This window comes from Agelaius phoeniceus, chromosome Z, assembly GCF_051311805.1.
Source record: "Agelaius phoeniceus isolate bAgePho1 chromosome Z, bAgePho1.hap1, whole genome shotgun sequence".
NCBI classification, from domain to species: Eukaryota; Metazoa; Chordata; class Aves; order Passeriformes; family Icteridae; genus Agelaius; species Agelaius phoeniceus.
The window spans coordinates 41878449-41899921 of record NC_135303.1 but is presented as its reverse complement, the minus strand read 5'-3'; the positions used below and the strand labels follow the sequence as shown (position 1 = coordinate 41899921).

Here is a 21473-nt window from a genome sequence, read left to right as displayed (position 1 = left end):
AAAACCAGGCCAGCTAGAATTACAGACCACATTAGTGTGGAAAGACTAAAAAGTAATAATCACAGAAACAAGAATCACCATGTTTCCTGTCTGCTTTAGGGCTCTGCTGCTGTACTGAGTTGTCTTCAGCCATGCTGAGGGAAGCCATTTGCTGACTTAAGACATAGAGGATATCACTGAGGTGGGGCTTTGGATAAGCAATAGTTTATTAGGTTTTAGACTTTCCACTCTAGGTTGAATATCACCAGCTATCCTTAACATATGTCTGTATCACCAGAAAACTGTGGTGAGTGCTGCTGGACTCACAATTTCTTCTTATGTACTCTAGGGATCAAGACATCCTACTGACATCTCTGAAACCTTGCCTCTGAGTTTATCACTGGAATAAGGTACAAAGGAGCATGGGGGAGCATTTCCATTACTATACATGGAAATATTTTTTTTTTGTTATTGTTCTAGCAATGCTTAGCTGAAAGGAAGATCAGTACCAAAGGCTGAATGAGCAGTTGTTTGTACCTATTAATGACTTCCTGTGCTTAGGAACCTGTCTTATGTCAGTACACTGCTGTGTCACGTGATCAGCAAACCCATCAAAAAAAGATGGTCTATCCAAACGGACAGGTTAATAAGCAGGCTTGTTTGCTGACAGAGCAAACTGACCAGTTCAAGGTATTAAATTGAGAGTGATTAGGCCTGAATCTGACAAAACCAATCTGTGCGAGAGGGAGACTGGGACATGTACACAGGCCCAGCTCAGAGGGAAAAGTCAGCCTTTACAAACTCAAAGTCCAGGGAAGCACGCTATGCTTAGAATGAGTAGCTTCAAACCAACCCTTCATTTAGATGGGACATAACCCCCCCCCCCCCCCCACTACAGATACTACCAGGGGTGCTGGCAAGGCAGCCAGTCCTACACAGGCCAGTGCACAGCATTTTGCTTTCTGTGGACAAATAAGCCCTCTGCTGGGCAGAGTTTGAAAACATATGACTCTTGGTGTGTCTCTTCCTGACAGGCTGTGAACACTCAGTCCTTCTGACCCATCCCAGTTGTCAGCCAGCTGTGCAGTCTTGCTGGCAGAGAAATATCGAGACAGCAGCTTTGCTTGGGCCTACATGTGGCCATTCCCACTTCCACAAGTGGGCACTGATTGACAAGTGGAGAAAATCTACAGTCATCCAGACAGAGAGATCCTCTATCATACTTAGGGCATGCAGTGATGGCTAAACCCCAGCATAATGGGAAACTTTATCTGGTCACTGTTGCAAACAACAAAGCACAAGAAAGAAAGCTCTTTCCAAACACGGAGTGTAACATTGCTCTTTTGGTTTCCATCTCTCCTGCTCAAAATTTTAAACATAAAAGGCCCAGACTCTGACTTACTTTGTTGTCTTCACCATCTGAAAAAGAAAACCAAACCAAAGCTAAAGCACTAGCTATTAGTGAAAGCAAAGACAAACCAGAAAGCAAAGAGCTCTGCGCCTCCTAGTAGGGGGTGATGAACCAGCCGCTGGTGTGGGATGCAGAGCAATAGTCTCCAGATGATGCCTCACACTACCTGACTAACCAGGAGCTAATCCTGACAGTTCCACTGGCTTTCCGTGTACCTGCAGGCATCAGAACCCCTTAGCATTTTTCTTCAACTGCAAAAATGAAGGTAACAGTAAATTAGTTTGCCTCATGTGAGGATTCAAGTAACACACTGAGAAAGCCAATGAAGACGTAAAGATGCCTGTAAATCTATACATATTTTTTACAATGAGACATCTTTCCCTACTGACGTTTATGCACCACCACCCAGTTATATAATATGCTAATATGTGCAACATATGTGCATAGTGAAGGTGGCATGTAAGCTTGTGATTGTAAATTCCAGGTAGATTTTGAACAACTTTCAGACCTTATCTACAAAATCTTCATGAAAAAAGAAGCATCCACTGACACCAAAGTATCCAGATTACAGGCTTCAAGAGAACAGATTGAGAACTATGTCACCACCTTTCACAATTCAATACCTGAATGACACTGGCAGAGGGCAATAGCTGAAGAAAGTTATTTCCTCACCAGTAGTTTAACATAATTTTTCATAATGTTTCACCAAAATAATCAAGCTTTCTCTATTTAATCCATTAAACTTTCTCTCTAAAAAACGTGTATTCAAGGAAGGAATGTAAACAAACATTTATCATTTGTTTCCTTCTATGAGTGGAAGAACTAGGAAACAGGACAGTATTGTCTTTGTAAAATACCTGGGTTGTGCTCTGTGCTTCCAATAAATGCAGAAACTCACTGAGCAAGCTATTAACCTAACAGCATGTGAAAACTACTTCACTGATTAGTTGTCAAAGTTGCCATTCTCTACAGAAAGCTCTGTATTTTAGCCCTCCAGAAGTGTTTCAGAACACACTGATTACCAGACTTTCCAGACACAACAGTGTTACTGACAGGTGCTATGGAATTTTCCCTGTGTGTTAGCAAAACATAAATCAGGTACACAGAGCTCTTGACAGGTGGACTTTTCCAGCTGGGTGTCAGACAATCCTTCCTTCATTCTCCACCTCCTCCTTCAGAGATGTCTGTGCACACAGACCATCCAGCAGACCAGCTGCCTTCTGTTAATTTTTCCCTTAGGATTCATGTGTCCATATGTTCCCCAAAACACGGGGATCAGCTTCAGTTTCAGCAGGACTGACTGACTGTCCTTCAAGAAGGCTTGCTATTTGAGCTGATTTGTCAGGAGGAATTGTCACTGCTATAAATTTGGCCATCAGGAATCATCCAGCTGCTTTCTCAGCCATTCTCCTGATTTTGAATGAATTAGCTACCATAATGCTTAAGAGGATGCACTGAGATAGTCACTGCCTGCTCATGTCTGTGATCACATACTACACTGTTTCTGGCTCATTCCCTCCTTCAGCCCTTGTGCTTTCCCCCTACAACCCTGCAGATTCTGTAAGAGAAGCCATAAAAGCTGTGGACTCCTAAGGTGCCATTATCTGCATTTCCCTCCATCCGTTCAAGCTCATGTTCCCTGTAAACTGGTTGATAATTGACATTCTCCTCTTCTCTGAAGAGGCTGGGGAAAGCCAGGCCTCTTCACACATTTCTTCAAGGCTTGGGTTGGAGCACTAACTTCTCTGCTATGCAGCAAAATGGTAAGTGACCTCTAGCCTTTAAATTACAAAGGTGATTTAATAAAAGCCTAGAGCCATCCAAAGTGTGTACCTCAGACAAGGATCCTTGAACAGTGGTCATGAACAGTGCTACCCAGCTGTGTCCACAGGACTAGAAAATTACAGGTGGCTTGACCATTGCTGAAAGCACATGAAGGCAAAAACAGCATTTATCAATTTTGCTGATTGAGCACATCAAAGCAATTAGGAAGATCTAGGCAAGCTGCACCAGGGGCTGTAATTTCTTTCCACAACTGCATTGCACTGAGTCTTTTGTGTTCTGATATAAAGTCCAACACAACATCAGGTATTATTGATCAGTTTCATACCAGTGCTTCTAGGAATTCAGCAGAATGAAAATACTAAGGAAAAAGGGAGAGTAAAACCACATATGGTAGGAAATCACACATGGTTTTACAGGCCAAGCTTTTTGAGTTAGACCAGAGCATTTTCCAGAGGCTATTGTGGTGGGGAAATGCTGGGTGACTTTGGAAAACAAAGATGTGAAAACTTGTCTAGTAGAAGAAAAAGATGACAGAGCTAAGAAACAAGCTATGGGTTCAGTTCTTTTAGTGCTTCTGTACATCTTTGATCCCTTTATCTCATCTGTTCTTGACAGATTACAACTCTGCCATCACTTAGAAAAATCTGATCTCATGATGCTTTAGCCCAGTCTGTGAGCTGCTTCCACCCCACCATTCAGCTCTGACACAGACACTACACCAACCTGTGGTGAGTGGAAAGGCCAATTTCTATTGTAGCAAATTAAATAAAAATTACTTGAGTCATGTGTGTTGAGGTACACAGGCCAGCACTGTATAACAGGCCTTCAGTTTTCATCTGATCAACTTAGTGGTTACTGCTAGGAGCAACACATCCCAGACACTTCCTGGTTCACATGTATTCTAACTGGTAATAGTTTGAATCTGAATGTGTAGTTCGAAGAGAAGAAAGGGTTTTGCTGAAGTTACTGTATAGGATAGATTAATGTATCCAATACTGATTAATAGTAGGAAAGAAAGAGTGGCAAGACACACTGATGCATCTGACAGTAAGTGCTTGAGTCTGTCATTTTAACATAAGTGCTTCCATATTTGTAATTTGTGCATTTGACAGTTAATCCTATCTACATATAGCACCAAGACCCTCACAATTGCAAAGAATAATTTGAGACATTATAACTTTAAAATATCATAACAGCTGCATTCATTCCCCCCCCACCATTCCTCATTCTTGAGCTCAGGCCCTGAATTTCCAAAAGTAGATCTTTCAATACCCAAAGTGAAAACAACCCAGCCAACAAGTGTTAACTCCTTCAGTGGAGCAACCGTAACTTTGCCAGGGAAAAAGATGATTACTGTTGCATTGCCTGGACCATTTGCAGTCTGTACAATACCAAATATGTAGCACAGAGCTCCTTAAATGTTAATTCAACTCAAATATAAAATCCATGCTTTCTACTGCATTTGCTTTAACACCTTTGCCTTTATATGTTTCCAGGTTGGACAGATTCATAGCTGCCTCTTTTACACTGAGATTTGCACATCTTTTTCTTCAAAGCATCTAATAAGATATGCAGCTCACACTACAGAATAATTAATAGACAGGACAATTTCATATGGTAATTTCATAATTGGTAATTAAAAAGAAAAATCTACACAGAGCCAACCACAGAAAATAGAAGTGACTTCTTTCTCCACTGCCCACAAAAACCATCATTATTCCCATGACTCATCACATCAGAACCCAGAAAAAAAAGCATATGGTATGAATAGTTCTTGTTAAAATTGCACATCTTTAAGCTCTACCAGGCTGGGTCCAGAAGATTCTCCTTCCTGAAAATCTTTCAGTATGCTCCAGTTTCTGCAAAGGTCTATGTTCAGCTGAGGTATACGAAAAGCACTGGCATTTCCCTCATACCTTCACCCATCTCTTGGTAGTTGTTCTGTATTCCTGATTACTGCAAATATTAACAGTGAAATATGAACAGATAGTTCAGTAGTCTTATTGGGTTCAGGCAATCCCCTGCATATAGAAACAGAATACCCTACATGCCCCTGAGGAAATGCCAACTACAACCCTGGAAACTGCATGGGACAGCTAAGCTTCTGCAAAGGACAGAGCTGTTTCAAATGGGCACCAGTTTAACAGATGCTTTCTGATTTATTGTTCTCACATAAGTTTTCTTGTTCTTTTCTGTTTTCTAAAATTTGCCTCCATAGGTGCAATCAGTGCATAACTGCATGAGCAAAGCTGTGGAGATATAAAGAAGTCTAAGTAAGAACTATTTTTCATTCCAAGTTACTTTATCCTGGTAGCACAATCACAGTTCCAAAATAATTTACCTTAATATCAATAGATTTTCTTCCAGCAGGAAGCTGGAATTGTTTACCATGGACAAAAACACCAAGGAAAAGAGTGAACAAAAATAGAACACACCGAGTCTTGAAAAAGGCATAACTAGAAAAATTTGTCCTTTTAAATGGAATTGTCTTTGAAGACAACACTTTCCATGTGAAATGTCCAGAGAACTTTTGACATTTTGCCCATAAAAAGACTGTTAGAAACATTTTGGTTTTTCCCACTTTAATTCATTTTCATATTTCACAAAGCAAGGTAAGAGGCAGGCACACTCTAACTAAGGACTTAAGACCAGATGATGCTACAAACAGTACACTAGAAATGTTCCTGCATAGGAGAGGGTGGGGGAGGAAGACTGGCTGATGCATTTGACAAATTCGTGTCTGTTTTAATGAACAGAAATAATTTTCATTATTCATTACAAAAACCATACCTCTACATAATAAAAAGAAATATAAATGCTGTCAGATTGTGCATCTCTTGGTGACTCTGTTTTGGACATTTATTTAAAGGAAGCACTGAAACAGGGAAGAGCAAACCCTGTGCACTTCTAAGTCCAATAAAAGTCTTGCATTTGACTTTGATCCGACAGAGGAACAGAAATAATACAGGATAAAAAATTCTCAACACTATTTCCCCATCACTAGAGCTCACACTTCTGAATGGCATTTGCAAGAACCCAAAAAAAAAGTAGGTTTTAGGATACATAAAGAAATTAAAAGGTCAGACAGCTCCTGCTGTGGACAAAAATCGGATCTTGAATTTCTGAGACAACATTCCTCATTCTGCCTCAAGTCGAGGTAAGACAGGAAGAATAAGATTTCCAAATGCAGAATCTTGAGTTATGAAGTATCCTGAGGAGTGTGCATGTGCGTGCTGGAAAGAGAAAAGCATTTGTTAAAGCATCTCTCCCTGCAGCACTGACATGATTTAAGATTTCATGGCTTCTGCAGCATTATTTATTTCTCCCAGTTTGCTCCTTAATTCTGAAAGTCAAATTCAAACCCAGCATTTTAGATCAGCTACATCAAAATAAGGCCCATCAGGGCAATTAACTTGGGCATTCTCTTCTGCTCTTCTCAGCCAACCCCGTGGAGGTGGAGCAATCAACTCCTCATCGCTCTTTGCCTAGACCCCATGTTTCCACTTCCACTCCCTTCCATGACCAGCTTGCAATTCTTGGTTTACGACAGCTGCTACATGGAGCACCACCAGACAAAATCCCAAACATGGGACACCAGGATTCTGCTCATGTGATGTAGATATATGCTTGTTCACCTGAGGGAGGCAGCTGCTGTATGGCTCTGGAACACCTCTGTGAAATCCTACATGCCCTTTCCCAGTTAAAAAGCTAGATGTTCTGCATATTCCCTCCCTCCACCACTAGGGAAGAGCCCTGCTGGATCTCAAATTCAGCCTGAGCCTTCAGTGTGCCCTTGGAGTGATCAAGGACAACTGGCACAGTGAGCTGCACAGGAACAGCATGGCCAGCAGGCCAAGTGGAGCCATCTGAGCTCAGTCTGAGACACAAACTGGGGGGAGCTCAACAGAGACACCACGAGATGGCTGTGGGGCTGGGTGGAGCTCTCCAAGCCCAAGAACATGTTTCACAAGAGACTTCACTTATGACAAATGCAGAAATGAGAGATACCTAAAAGGGGCTTTTCAATATTTCTAGGAGCGGGGAAGGTGCTCTCTGAAGGGATGCACATCTAAAAAGAGTCAAACTGAACTCTGACCGTATCAGCTCACCTGCAGTGCAGCCTTCTGCTGTGCTGCAATGTGCTGTTGCTCAGCATGATCACGGAAATCCTTATTCAGAGGTGATCTTGCAAGTGCAATGCTGCAAGAAAGAACAAGATGGTATGACACAGACCACAGCCAAAATGTGTTCTTGCCATTCTAGCCATGGGTACCATGACTTCCTGAGTTCTCATTTCACTCATGGCTTGGCAATTGTCAGTTACTGTTTGGAATTACTATCTGTAAATATAAGAGAAAAAAAGGGTAGGTGGAGTGACCACAGCTGTATAATTTGAGCCACCATAAACAATTTCTGCCAATCTAAACCTGAAGCCTATTGTGGATTTTGCCCATGGGTTGAGTCCACACTGAAGTGAATGAAACCAGTGGGGGGCAGTGTTGGACAACGCAAGGAATTTCTAAAGCAGCTTTGTGCTTTCACCACTACTCATTCACCGAGTGACTGTTCTAAACAGTTGTGACAAACAGAAGCACTAACAAGAGCTCTGCAGACTTCAGTATAAGAACAGATCTTCGGTGGGGGGGAAGCAGTTCACTACCTATGAAACAGGAGCTTCCTATTGATGTTAACTGAAATAATGATCCTTTGGTAACAGCTTGGAGTACCTAAAACTGATTTAGCATATCTATCTCACTGCAGCGTAAGGTTTCAAATTAAAATTTACTGATGCTTTTTCTTGTCTTTTATATCTTAGGACTCATCTGCCTTCTTAAACCAAAAAGAAGACATAAAAAGCACCCCCAACTCTATATATAAAGTAACATGGAAATTAGGTGAGGGTTACCATTGGAACTGTATCGCAAAACAATTCCCAACTACCTCTGAAACTGTCACTGGAGACTGCTGCTGAAATCCCTGCTCTTACCAATCACAGAGACAGAAGTACAAATGACAAGGATCCCAAGCAAATTCATCAACTGAATTTTACCAGCAGTTTCAATGTCAACAGCTGATTTAGTAAATCAGTTTTTGACAAGTAGCCATGCTCACGGAAAGATCTGCAGCCAAATCTATGCCTAAATGCATAACAAAAGCTAAACAATTCAGAAAAATTTTTGCTTATGGCAAGTATTAAGATAAGTCTCATTGCTGGAAAAGAGTAGTACTCAGTTTATTTAAAACACAGTATTTTCAGTGATTTTGGAGGCATTTAATTTGCAATTTGTAATCTGTACTCTCTAACTTTTCAATATGATTTCTGTAGATAAGCCTAAGGCTCCACCATAAGCTGACATTTTTCAAAAGAGGTCTTCTGTTCCTGGATACAGGATTTTCACATGCCAAGTCAAGAAATAAACCCATTCACCCCTATGCTATCCCTGCCACTGTTGTGCTTTAGGTACATCAAGCTCTATTGGTCAAGTTTGCACAATTTTTATGGTCTCAATTCTGACAACTCTGTGGTGCAAGACCTTTGGCACAACATCAAAAAACTGTGAGCTTCTCAAAAATCACACATCAGCCCACCACACCAAAGCAGAGAGTCTGACTGTTGCATTGTAGGTTCCACCCATGTCCACCTTCAAAACTAGAAAATTCTAATTCTGCTCACTAGAATACAGTGTTGTATTTCCTTAAAGAAAAAAGAGAGTAAACAAGCACTCCCTAAAGCTGTCAGGCTTATAATGAAGCACAGAAACACTGCTGCCAGGAGCTGTACATAACAGTATGATATTCTGATTTTCTTCACAACAATTTTGCTCAAGTAATAACCACATAAAGTTTTTAATAGTAACTTCTTACCTCACTCAGAAGCCTACATGAGGCAATTTCAAGTATTCTGCATGTTTTTTGACCTTATGAAGGAATTAAAAGTGCTGTGGAATCACTCAGAAGAAAAGACACAGGCAGCACTCAGACTGCAGTCAGAGTATTTGACTCTTACACAGGTGTTGTGGGTTACACTGTGTCTAGAACATGGCACTGCACTCACATCACCATAACCCCAAAGTGTAAGGATGTCAATTTCTCCACATAAATTATTGTGTGATTTTCTAGTTACTGATTTATGACAAAAATCTGATCTTCTTGTCTTCTATGGGAGAAACCCACTAACACGCTTCAACTCAGATTAGACTATTACACTTTACAATGTAGAATCATCCCTACAACACAGCATCTTTTACAGGATTATCTGCTGTAACATACACTGGTTTCATCTTGCACATAGGGAGTTTCAAGAATAACTCACTCCTGCTGTAACTGCTCTTTTCTAAGCACACAGAATCCTGAACCTAATGGTCTGCTACTTCCATTCACCAGAGCATTTCAGCTTAATGAAATGTTTTCTGAGTGGCTGCTTCCTGATTTTTCTTTATGATAGACTTTAATGCACTTGAGTAAGCGTATCTGCTTCTCTCATTCTCAAATGGAAATTATATAGGCCAAAATTCATGCTATGTAAACCATTTTAAGTATGTTCCTAAAGACCAATGTCCCTCTGCCTTGTTATTAAAGATGGTCAGAATACACTTCTGTTGAGTATTTATATAAGTTTACAGCTCACTAGCTGTTTGGCTTTTTTTTCCTTGATGTAATCAGTGATGGCCCAACAGGTCTAAGAACATAAAATACCTGGCTCCAGGGTGATTTGTGGAAGACTGGTTTTGCATAAGTAACTTTCTCTTCTCCTTGTCTAGTTCTGCCAGGATTGCAACCCTATTTTTATTCTGGAAACCTGGTGAGAATGACAGAAAAATATTAGAGATATTTATTTGACTTCTGTGGCCCAACTCTAACCCTGTGGAATTAGAAATCCCTGTAGAAAACTACTCTAAGATGAATACACTGATCTTCACTTCAAAAGACTATTATTAAATAGGCTTCATTTTTCAGCATGCAATAGCTTCCATAAGCTATCATGCATATTATTACATTTTAAACAGAAGCTTTTAACTCAAGTTAGAGCCTATCCCTTCCCAAGCCAGCACTGGAGCTACAATCAATGTTTATGTTTAAATAGCTGCCTTCCAAAAAAAAAAAAAGCAGTAAACTTAGCAGGTTCTACATGTAAAAAGTAGTCACTGAATGTTCAATTCAACAATAACAATGGAGTAATATATGCATGGGGCTTAATTTCTCATGTCAGTGAATTCAAACTGTAACACAAGCATTTCATATATATAACAGGTAAGAATGAGCAAATCACTAAGCTTGCACATGTGTTTATACAAACATGTTTCAATCAATCTATGAAGAAAAGTTTAAATATAATGGGCCCTATACACACTACCCTTACTCTGAGTATGATCAAATGCTGGAATAGAGAAGCAAATTTTAACCATTAAACTGTCCGTACACCACATAAGAATGTGGCCTCCATCTGCTTTCATCACTCTTCCAAAGCAACCTTGAATACTAGAGAAGGGATCAGGAAGAAGGGTGACTTGAGAGAATTTCAAAAATGCCCAAAATAGCTGCCACCCATGTATTCTTCAAAGTTGCCTTCTAAATGCAAACATGGCAAAACTCCTGCACCTACACAGGACTCATATAATAAAGAATCTCCCTGCAGCCCTCAAACAAACCAGAGTCACAAGCCCCTGCTATTGCCCAGTATGCCCAAACAGCACAGCTGAGGACAACAGCTCCAGAGCTGACTCTTACCTGCCTCTATGCCACCAAGTACACTCCTCATGTCAGAAATGCAAACTTCTTGAATCTCTTATTTCCTGCTGTTCTATAAATAACAAGCTATGACAACATCATTTAAAAAAAAAAGTTAAGAGTAAAAGTCAGCTCTCCTTTATTTCCTCCATGCAAAAAGTTCAAGATTCCCCCTGGAAGTTGCTGCACGCTGTGCCCCTGCCCTGCAAACTCTGTTAATGACAGCACTAAACATGGTAGTTCACAAGCTGTGAGGAAGGCCACACATGATAACTCTTAAGGAGACTATTAGCATGTCAAGGTAAAATGATTTATTTTCAGTAGCTGCACTCAAAAAGTTCATCCTCTTTGACAGACCGTGTCCTGATGCTCAGTCACATAATCCAGAATTCCGTCATCTACATGGCATAATGAAGGACACAGTCACCAGAGAGAAACCTTCAACTCTAAATAACAATATGCATCTGTACTGCCTTGCTATCAAGCTCTAACCTTTTTCTTCTACCATGCCTAATATACACATCCATGAACTTCAGTGTCACAAGAGTTCTCGAAAGGAGCACAGTCTTTTGATTATATTGTACTATGGTTTTATGTAAGATCACCCACAATTATTTTGATATTGGTTAACAAGATTTTCAGTTACATTTAATTAACTGGAATTTTTCTGTCCACTAATCTCTCCTTCCTATGTAGCATTAGCTCCACTTAAACTCTGTTTGATAAGAGTACTGATTCAGGCCTTTGATGTTTCTCTGCTCTTCGGGTATTGTACACTATCACTTTTTTTTTTTTGTTTTGAAGACCTTGCGCTTGCAATGAATCTGAAACCTTAAAACAGAGCTGACATACAAAGGCTGACAAATCTTGCCAACAAGCTAGGATTTAATATCTCTGAACCGCAGCTAGCCCAGACTTCACTTTCTGGTAAATTTTGGAGACAATGTGTGGAAAAGATGACTGAATCACCTCTTAGAGGGCCTGACCTAAAACAACCATATGTTTGTATGCTCATTCTACACAACTTTAGTCCAAAAACCATTATACTTGACATATTATTCAGCACCCTACTGATACTGGTTGCTTATCTTAAACTGCATAAATTTAAATGCATGCTTGGAATTCACAAGATATGATGATTATGGAAAGAAAAAGGAGACCACTTTTTAATATAAGTTTGTGATCTAAAAAAATAAAGATTAAATATACTTAAATTTATCATAAAACAGATGGTATGATTCAGAAAAGCCTGAGACATTTTAAATGCTGTTTTTAAACTGTGATCACAAACAGTAGAAGACTCTGTCTTCTATTTCGAGTCTTGTTACAGTATCTTGTGAAAGAAACTCTAGAGGTAGTCAGAAGAAACCCAAGTATTTTTTCTTTCCTCATACCACTACTAAGAGATTTGTGCTGTGCTTTTGTTTGATTGTTTGTTGGTTGGGTTTTTTTAAGTAGTATTTTGCACTAGAGTTCAGACAGTAACCACCATCAACCTGCTGTGCTGAAAAATTAATTTGTTTAAGTGAATTTGTTATTGGCAAGGGAAAAAAAGCCTGTTTAAGAAAGTGGAGGAGCATATTCAACACATACATGTTAGTACTCCTCAGCTGAGCAACGTGATCTTCCTGCAGGAAAACTTCTTCAACGTGCAAAGTAAAGCCTGTTCATTTAAAGGTTAACAATGGAAGGGGGGGAATATGAGAAATCCATTTTACAGAGAAATTCTGGCATCCTTAGAGAGTAATTAACCATATCTGGCAATAAATAAGCAAAACTTTCATTTTCTTCCCTGTTGAGGAACCCAAAATGCTTTCATAAAGACAAATTTGAAACTCCTACAGAAGTTTCCTGCTTCAATTATAAATAAGAGCAATATTTCATCTGCAGATTTGTCGGTTCTGCTTTCTACTTTCTGCTTTCATTTCTTCTAAAAACGTGGACATGCAAAAATCAAAAGCTGTCCTTAGTACAGACCAGATTCCCATCTGTGAAAACCAGTGCAGATTTTAAACACCCGAACCTCCTAATTGAGCTTTAAATCTAGACTTCCCTTCACTGGGCTGAGTTGTACTAAGATTTTGAGTTCGAACAGTTCGTATATTGCAGTTTATAAGCATTTTCCTCTGCTTTGCTGACATGAGTCCTGACACAAAACAATCTATTCAAGACAGTTAAATAGATCATGGGAGCGTCAGATGTCAAACTGAGCACCTAGATCCTCAGATTATTCTCTAATGTAGCAAATTCAGGACATTTAGAATTTAAACCTTTCTGACACCTCTGTTTCTGACATCAAGCATTGTATTTGTGCAGGATGAGAAAGATTACTTGCATCTATTTTTCTGCACATGAAAGGCAGAAAGCCAGAGAAAGCTGAAACCTTGCTGAGTGATACTGCCAGCTTTAAGAGCTCACAGCAAGCCTCTCTCTCTAACCTACTCTCAACATTTTATCTACCACCCTATCTAACCATTACCTATGTCAGTTAGTTCTTCTAATAAACTCTGCATAGCTAGCAACAGCATTACATTTATCTGTTTTTAATTTTTTGCTTTTCATTGATTATCTTTTCTCCTTGATTTGTTGCTTCAAATTCACAGGACATTTAAGTTTTTTCCAAGATGCACCGTTTATCATTTACCCATAGATGTGTAACAGCACTAAAAAGCCCACTGTTACTTTGTGTCCAAAATACACTTTTACTTAGAAAATGTTTTCAAAGCTGTGTGTGAGCTCCAAGCTCTGAACATTGAAATGCACTGCATTTTGTCCTGCCTGCTCAATTCATAAAGGACTTAAAGCAATTTCTTTACTGAAGTGCATGTTTCTATAAATGGCAGCATTCATTAAGTGAGGCAGCAGCCTCTTAAAAAGCAGAATTCAAAGTCCATATTAAACACACACCACTTGTGAAGAAAATGGAGTAATTCTATTCTGATGGCCTCTTCTGCTTATGATGACTGGCATCTCAAAACATCATCTAACAATCTGCTGCATGCCAATACTCTCAGTAACAATTTATATCTGGATATGCTTTCATATACTTGGTATGACAATGAAACAAAAGGTGTACTGGTTACTCAGTAAATTAAGTAGAATTACTTAAAAATACATTAGTATTTTGTCTGTGCCTCCAGAAAACCGCTACATACCTATAAGTATATATGTATATATGTATACATGTATATAAGTAACTGACAGCTTTATGGCTGCAAAGTTCTCAAGTACTATGTTTACACACAGATCAGACTCAGATTGGGAACAGCAAAATGTGTGGATGATGACATAATTCAATGCAGAACAGTACAATCTTCCTTTTCAGACTGGTGAACAGAGAGCCATATCAAACTGCTTAGCATGTGCCCTGGGAATGCCCCCACATATCTTTAGGGAAAAGAATAAACAACTTTCAGGACATAAAGAGACTCTCGAACTGCTGCAGCCTTAAACTTAGAATTCTGTTCATATTTCAAGAGCTTCTTCTTCCAACATACCAGAACTCTTCTTTTCTGAAATGTTCAGCCCTGTCTGAAGCAGGATCTGTATCTTTTCCACCTCTGAGGACCAAAAGAGAATTCTGTCCTGAACAGTTACATTTCTCTCATTTCAGACAGCTTTCTCTAGGAGAACTCACACACAGAGTGGCTAATTCAGTTACACACAACAAAGCTCTGGCCTTGCTGCACACAAGCACAGGCATTTCACAAGAGCAGCCTGATGAATCCAAGTTGCCTAAGTACTGTGAAGTATTGCAGTAGGAGCAGTGTATTCCTGAGCACGTGGAAGTATTTGCTCTAATTCAGAAGCTGATTTCCACCCCTCAAAGTGTATCGCTCTGGTCAATGAGTGCATGTGATAGACAAAACACAGCATACATACAGCAAGACCTTCTATTGCTTATTAAAGCCACAGTCAGTCTCGTGCCATCAGTTCCCTGTGGTACAAATGAACTGAAATAAGGCTTTTCATTCAGTTCTTCTTGGTTTTTCTGCACTCATATGCCACTCGCTACCAAGAGTGCTTTTCTAAGAGGCCAGTGAATAAAAGTCTGGTTCAAAACATCTTAACTTTTATAGTCCAAGTCTGTTATCAATGGAAAACTCATATTTACTCCTAAGAAAATATCTGATACAAATCAAAGGAAAAACATTAGTAACTCAGTACAAAAAATTCCCATCACTGTTTACCTGTGTAGAAGGCTACTGTTTAATTCATCCTTACAGCTCTGCCTGAGTAAGTGCTACCATTCAAAACCCTTCTGGTGAGCATTTCAGTAAACTTGTATGCTTTTTGTCCAAGTGAAGAGAATGGATTCCTTGAACAGTACTAATACATATGCCAGGAGGCAAGCTAAAAATGCAGTGTTTTTCACAGTCCTTTTCACTACCAGACTGCACCTAGCAAAGACAGAAACCCTGAATTGTTGTTCATAATCACCTGTTCCTTTCTAATTTTCCTAGTTGTACTACTTATAGGCTTATTTGGTAATTAAACTTGATAGCGTTTCTTGTCTCCTTAGTGCAAACAATTTTCAAATAATAACTGCATGGTTCCTTTAATGAGTCTATAAAGGATATCCCAAATATAAAAGATCCTAAGGGTCTACTAAATTAAAAGTCACTGGAATTGGGAGGGAAGCAAAAGTATTCTGGCCTTAAAATCCCATCTCAGTAAACCAAGATATTTAAGAAAAAGCAGCTTTTGACTCTCTGTGACAACATTCTATTCCTTGCAATGATGCTAATTTCGTGTTCACAGAATAAAAGCAAGATTTACCATTACGTACCAAAAACTTTCTCAGAGTTAAAATTTGCAAACAGACAGCTCTGCAATCTGCAGTACTTGTCTCTCAACACCTCATAAAATCTCAAAAAGCATTCCTGAAACTACCTCCTTTTCATCAAGTAGCAAGTAAAATCTGTGGCTTGGACCACATGAGTCATAGGATACCCCCTGAAGTATCATCCAGCAACACCAGGTTTGCAGGATTGCTTGAGGTAAGGACACAAAAAGTCCAAAAAGTCTCCACTTGCTGGGAAAACTGAAACCAGAATTCATTTCTCATAAACAAGTAAGGGAAGAGCCATACCTGAGAAGCTTTGTCCCCAGCTCTTCCATATAGGAAAAGCCTCAGAGCTCCCCTAAGGTTTCCAGAAAACCTCTAGAGGGCGATTTAAGATCCTCCTTCAAATTCACTGGGTGGCACTTCCAGACCCTCAGCCCCCTCTAAAGCACATGCAGAGAGATGGACCATTATTAAGACTTTTATTATTTTACAGATACAATTGAGATGCATCTTGGTATAAAGGAACAGTTCATCGCAGTTACCATTATGGTTTTAACTGGCTTTTTCTCCTAAGCCTGGCCAATTGCTGCTGTGACAGATATTACTGCCTGGGTCTTGCTGTTCCCATAGAATGTATTTGACTTCTGGCTGTTCTCTGATGTTGAGTGCAATAGCTGCAAGTCATGTTCAAGGCCAAGTGCAGTAAGTGTCTGAAATAAGCTTCAGGAAAGGATTACTGTAGCATAGGCTTGATACCTATTTCCTAACCCTGAGCACAACATTGTGCTCAGTAATAAAGGGCTTCCCAACCATCAGTGGTCTTTTCCAACCATTAAATGTGTGTGTACCTTGTCCCAGAAGAATTGCTGCCATTCTGCTGCTTTCAGCCCCACCTCTCTTCCCTTTCTTCATCTTTCCATAAAAATAAACTTAAGTCATGGTGATTTCACTGATATTTTGCATTTACTTTTCCTTGAATACTTAAATTAAAACTTACCTTGTCCTGAAGGATTTGCTGCCATCCTTCAATCTTCAGCCCTTGTTTTATTCAGCTGGAGTTCAAATCTTTTAACCCCCACAAATATCTGCAAAACAGGCACAATACAAGATGAACATACTCCTTTAAAATAAGAGCTTGGAATTCAACCTGTTAGAGACTTTATAAATATGGCAACTGTTAGAAAGCACAAGCTGAACACAGCATGTGTTTTGCTTAAAATATATTATACAGTTTATATTGTTCTGACTGAAACTTTGGGCTTGAAATAGCAAGGGTTGCGATCAATGCTTTTTTTCAGATTCTAGAAGTAGTAGTAACATTCGAGTATAAATAATATAATAATTGGAGTCATACAGACCATTTTCCCAACTGAACTTTTTCCTGACAAGGTATGTCAGGCTACACTTAAGAATCAAATCAAACCTTTGTAGTCCTTAAAAGCTGAAGCCTTGGAAGACCCCAGTTCAGGCTCTAACTCAAGAAAAACTGATTATTTGAGGAGAGACAATTTAAATCCCAGAGACAAGGCCAGCCAAAATTGGCTGCAGCTGTGGCAAAAAAAAAAAAGGAGGCCTGCTGCTCCTTGGTCATACGTCACCTCGGACCACCATCAACATCTGTTTCCATCAAGGTGCCAGGCTTTAAAGTGCAGTGGTGAAGAGCTCTGGCTCAGCCAGGCGGAGGCGAGGGATGGGAACGCTGAATCCTGCAGGAAACGTGAAGCACGAATCAGCCACACTTCCACAGGAGACCGTGTCATTGCTACGCTCGGGACCTGCGGGTCCCTGAGCAGCAACGCTGCGGTGAATCAATAACCCAATGACAGTATTAATTAAGCTCAGCGAGAGCGGTCGGGACGGGTTTCTCCAAGAGCCATGGACGGCCTGACCCACTCCCCCCGCCGCCCAGTCCCCCCCTCACTCGGGAATGGGCTCTCCCGCTCGCCTTCTCCCTCCCGCCCACAATGGACGGATGGCCTCCCTGGCTCGCCCCGAGCCGGGGCCGCTGCCCTGCCCTAGGCCAGCCGGCCTGGCCCAGGCCCCTGCAGTCCCGCCCGCTACCCACCTGCCCGGCCCGAGAGCGCGGGGCACCGGCTCCTTTCACCCCGCTCGCCCTCCCCGCAGCGCGACCGCGCCGCTTCCGCCCCCTGCTCGTGACGCTCCACAGCGCGACAGCGGCCGCGCCCTCCTCCCTTCCCGTGCCCTCCCCTCGCACTTCCCGCGCCCTGCTCCCTTCCCGTGCCCTCCCCTCGCACTTCCCGCGCCCTCCTCCCTTCCCGTGCCCTCCCCTCGCACTTCCCGCGCCCTCCTCCCTTCCCGTGCCCTCCCCTCGCACGTCTCGCGGCCTCCTCTCCTCCCGCGTCCTTACCTCGCCCTGCCCAGGCCCGGAAGGGTCGGGGTTGTGCCTGTGGGAACGGGGGCAGGCCGCGCGGAGTGTGGCGTTCAGCTGGGAGGCAGTGTTTGCCTGTGTTTGCTCCTGCCGAGGGCATCCCCCTGGGGATAGGAGCAAGCGCCAGGGTTTCACGCTTGTGCCGCACAGTGGGGGACTCCAGGCAGCATCGAGGTTAAATAGTAAAAAAACCCCACAAGTGGAAGGGAAGAGGTCGTGGAATCAGGTTGGAAAAGACCTCCGAGGTTATGGAGTCTAACCTGTGACCCAACACTACCCTATCAGCCAGACCATGGCACTGAGTGCCACACCCAGTCATTGCTCAACGCTTCCAGGGAGGCTGACTCCACCACCTCCCTGGGCTGGGCAGCTCATTCGAAAATCTAATCGCTCTTCAGGGAAGAACTTCCCATGGTGCAACTTGAGGTTGTGTCCTCTTCTCCTGTTTCTTTTTTTCTTTAAATCACTGCCATGCAGATTGTCTTTGAAGACAGCAGCAATATTTGGAATTAATTCCAGAGAGGTTTGTTCATGGAATTAGTGCGTGCTTTGCTTTTGGAATGTCAAGTAACAACGGTATAGATGAGGGTATCTGATTAAATGATCCGGTCTGACCTGGGGAATAAACCATAGTCTTAAAGCAGCAATCTGAGACTTTTTATGCCCTTGTGGTTAAAATATTTGAATCAAACTGGATTAAGTAGCAGCTGTAGCTTTGATTGAACTATTAAGGACTGCTATAAATACATGATTTAAAGACTGAATACAGATGGATCTGCATACAGATCTCTGACCTCTCTGTAGCCAAAAATCAGTCACATTGTCTACTTCAGTTTGATATGCAGGGTTTTTTTAAGGCATAAAATAATTTTCATGAAATAAAGACCCTTTTCTTCTTTAACTGAATGTAAGGACAAGAACAGGAAAACAGTTACTTTTTTGTATTACTTAGTTCAAGCTGTCTACGTAGACATGCTTTTACTGCAGGATATTAATTTTTTTCATATTCAGGTTTTGATGGTGTATGTAACAGGCACTTCTGAGAAAATGACCCTTACAGCAAGGGTGATACTGGATCTGGTAGTCAAACATTCTGCATGCTGCAGGGCATTTGATTTCATCTGCTTTCTCTTTCATCAAATGCTAGAAGTCCATAACCTCCTCACTCTTCAGGCCTAAAGTGGAAAAAGAGCTTATTAAAACTGTTGATTTAGTTACAATTTAATTACTTATATTGCTAAGAACACACACAGGGTCTATACGGTGCGAAATGTCACCCTAATTCATTAGCTTGGACAGCCACATATATACAGAAATATTGAAGGCAATTAGTTTCTAAAGATGTGCTGCTGCCAGCTTTACTATCTTAAAGAAATAAATTACATATTTGAGAGTGTACAGAATACATAAAAATCTTGTTAGTGTCTATAATAATGGAGTCATTTGTCTTAAAATAGTGTGCCTTAGTTATTATACACATGGATTTTATGAGTTAGGCAACAATCTACTAACCAAGCATGCTGTTCTTCCATTCGTATTTTTCAGACACCCACAGTGTTTGACATTTGTAAAGCTGAACAAATTTGTGCCTGAAAACTCATAATGTCCAGATGTAGAATTTAGTTACCTGGATTGTTTGCCTGGTAAAAGCAGTGTGTGTGTGTTTGTGTAGAGGTGTGTGTGTGCCTGTACCCAAACCAGCAGACAATCTCAGGGAGTTTTCTGTTTGCTTTAAAGCCCTGTTGATTAATACTGTGGGAAGCAAACATCGCTGCCATTCCCACATACTTGTATTTTTGTCAACTGTTCTCTTTGCATGAGCAGCTGACTGAGCACCTGCCCTCCTGATTCTGTTTTGGTATTGCTTTTGTTTTGTTTCATTTTGTTATTTCTCATTCTGCCTTTGGAAATGTAGTATGTGCTAATTTTTTTCCCTTTTAATTGGTCCCTTTTAACTGTCCCTTTAATTTGCTGACCATTTTATCTAGACACCTCGCTTGCAGTCGTTAACTGCTGAGGAGCAGGGTGAGTGAAGAGCAGCACAGCATGCTAAATAATAATCCTACCTAATAATAATCCTACAAACTAATAATCCTACCTGGTGGAATTCTCTGTGAAGTCATTCCAGGACTGAGGATGTAAGTGATTCTGAAATATGCAGTTTGAGGCAGACAGGCCTACCTGCTGTGCTCCTCTTTACACAGCTAACCCTGGCAAGAAGAATTAATTAGGACAGTGGTCCTTGTTTGGGGATCAAGAAAGGAAGATAGAGAAGGAAGAACAGCAGGGCAAGGAGGAAGAGTCATCAGCACGAAAACTCAGGTGAAGAAAAGCTGGGACTTGTTAATTCTACATTTCTGTACAAGTGTGGTGAATGTTGATCATAGCAGTAGCTTCCAGCATCTCGACAAAAACATGATCATGTCTCAAGTCAAATGATCCCTTGGCTTTGAGAGGAGTTTCACATCCATATATTATCAATTAATTTCTCCTTCGGTTGTAGAAACAGGAAGAAGTGTAACCCTTTAAAGGAATGGTGTCTAATCTCCAATGCATCAGAATACTTTTGCCTGAAACTTCTCCTTCTTGTTCAGCATAAGCAAAACAAAAAAACAACAAAAAAAACCAAACCAAAATGAAGCATTTATAGCATGTCTTTTGGAAACCCACTACAAAATCTTCACTTTAAAAGGAGGCCGTTCTTGAACACTACCTCACAAATCTTGCCATGCTCTTCCTTCAAGCATTAAATGCTCTTTTTCAGGCCAGCTGTTCTCATCATCTTGGAGTAGCGGGAGCTGTGTATCCCATTTTATAAACAAAAGCTGTGTTAAATTGAGTGTAGTTCTGAAAAAATATAAACTGCAACATGAAAATGTGGTGGGACAACCCACATAGCTGAAATGCTCCACTGGATGGCTACAAGCTCTTAAGCAGAGACAGGAAATGGGGAAGAGGTGGAGGGATGGCCCTTTACATTAGGGAGGCTTTTGATGCTATGGGTGTTGAAACTAATCATGATGAAGCTGAATGCCTGTGGGTAAGAATTAAGGGAATGCCAACAAGGCTAACATCTTCCTGGGAGTCTGTTATTGTCCACCCAACCAGGAGGAAGAGGTGGACAACTTATTCTATAAGCAGATGGAGAATGTGTCAGGATCACCAGCCCTTGTTCTTGTAGGTGACTTCAACCTACCAGACATCTGCTGGGAACTTAATACAGCAGAACAGAGACAGTCCAGGAAGTTCTTAGAGTGTGTAGAGGATAACTTTTGTCACAGCTGGTGAGTGAGCCCACCAGGGGAGGGACTATGATAGACCTGCTGTTTGCAAATAGAGATGGGCTGGTGGGAGATGTGGTGCTTGGAGGCTGCTTGGGGCAGAGTGATCAT

At 41.0% G+C, this 21473-nt stretch overlaps 1 protein-coding gene across 3 annotated transcripts; it reads right to left on the bottom strand.

Moving 5' to 3' along the window:
• Nucleotides 1–5740: 5740 nt before the first annotated feature.
• Nucleotides 5741–18277, bottom strand: INIP (INTS3 and NABP interacting protein). Of its 3 annotated transcripts, none has more exons than XM_054652070.2 (6): nt 18061–18277; nt 17291–17398; nt 16690–16777; nt 9872–9974; nt 7285–7375; nt 5741–6408 (listed from the first exon to the last, which is right to left on the bottom strand). In XM_054652070.2, the coding sequence occupies exons 3-6, from the start codon at nt 16712–16714 to the stop codon at nt 6313–6315; spliced, it is 315 nt and encodes a 104-aa protein (XP_054508045.1). In that variant the 5' UTR covers nt 16715–16777; nt 17291–17398; nt 18061–18277; the 3' UTR covers nt 5741–6312. The 3 variants fall into 3 exon arrangements, with proteins under 3 accessions (XP_054508045.1, XP_054508046.1, XP_077028107.1); XM_054652071.2 differs by lacking the exon at nt 18061–18277 and adding an exon at nt 17758–17899; XM_077171992.1 differs by lacking the exons at nt 16690–16777; nt 17291–17398; nt 18061–18277 and adding an exon at nt 16541–16619.
• Between the last annotated feature and the right edge of the window lie 3196 nt (nt 18278–21473).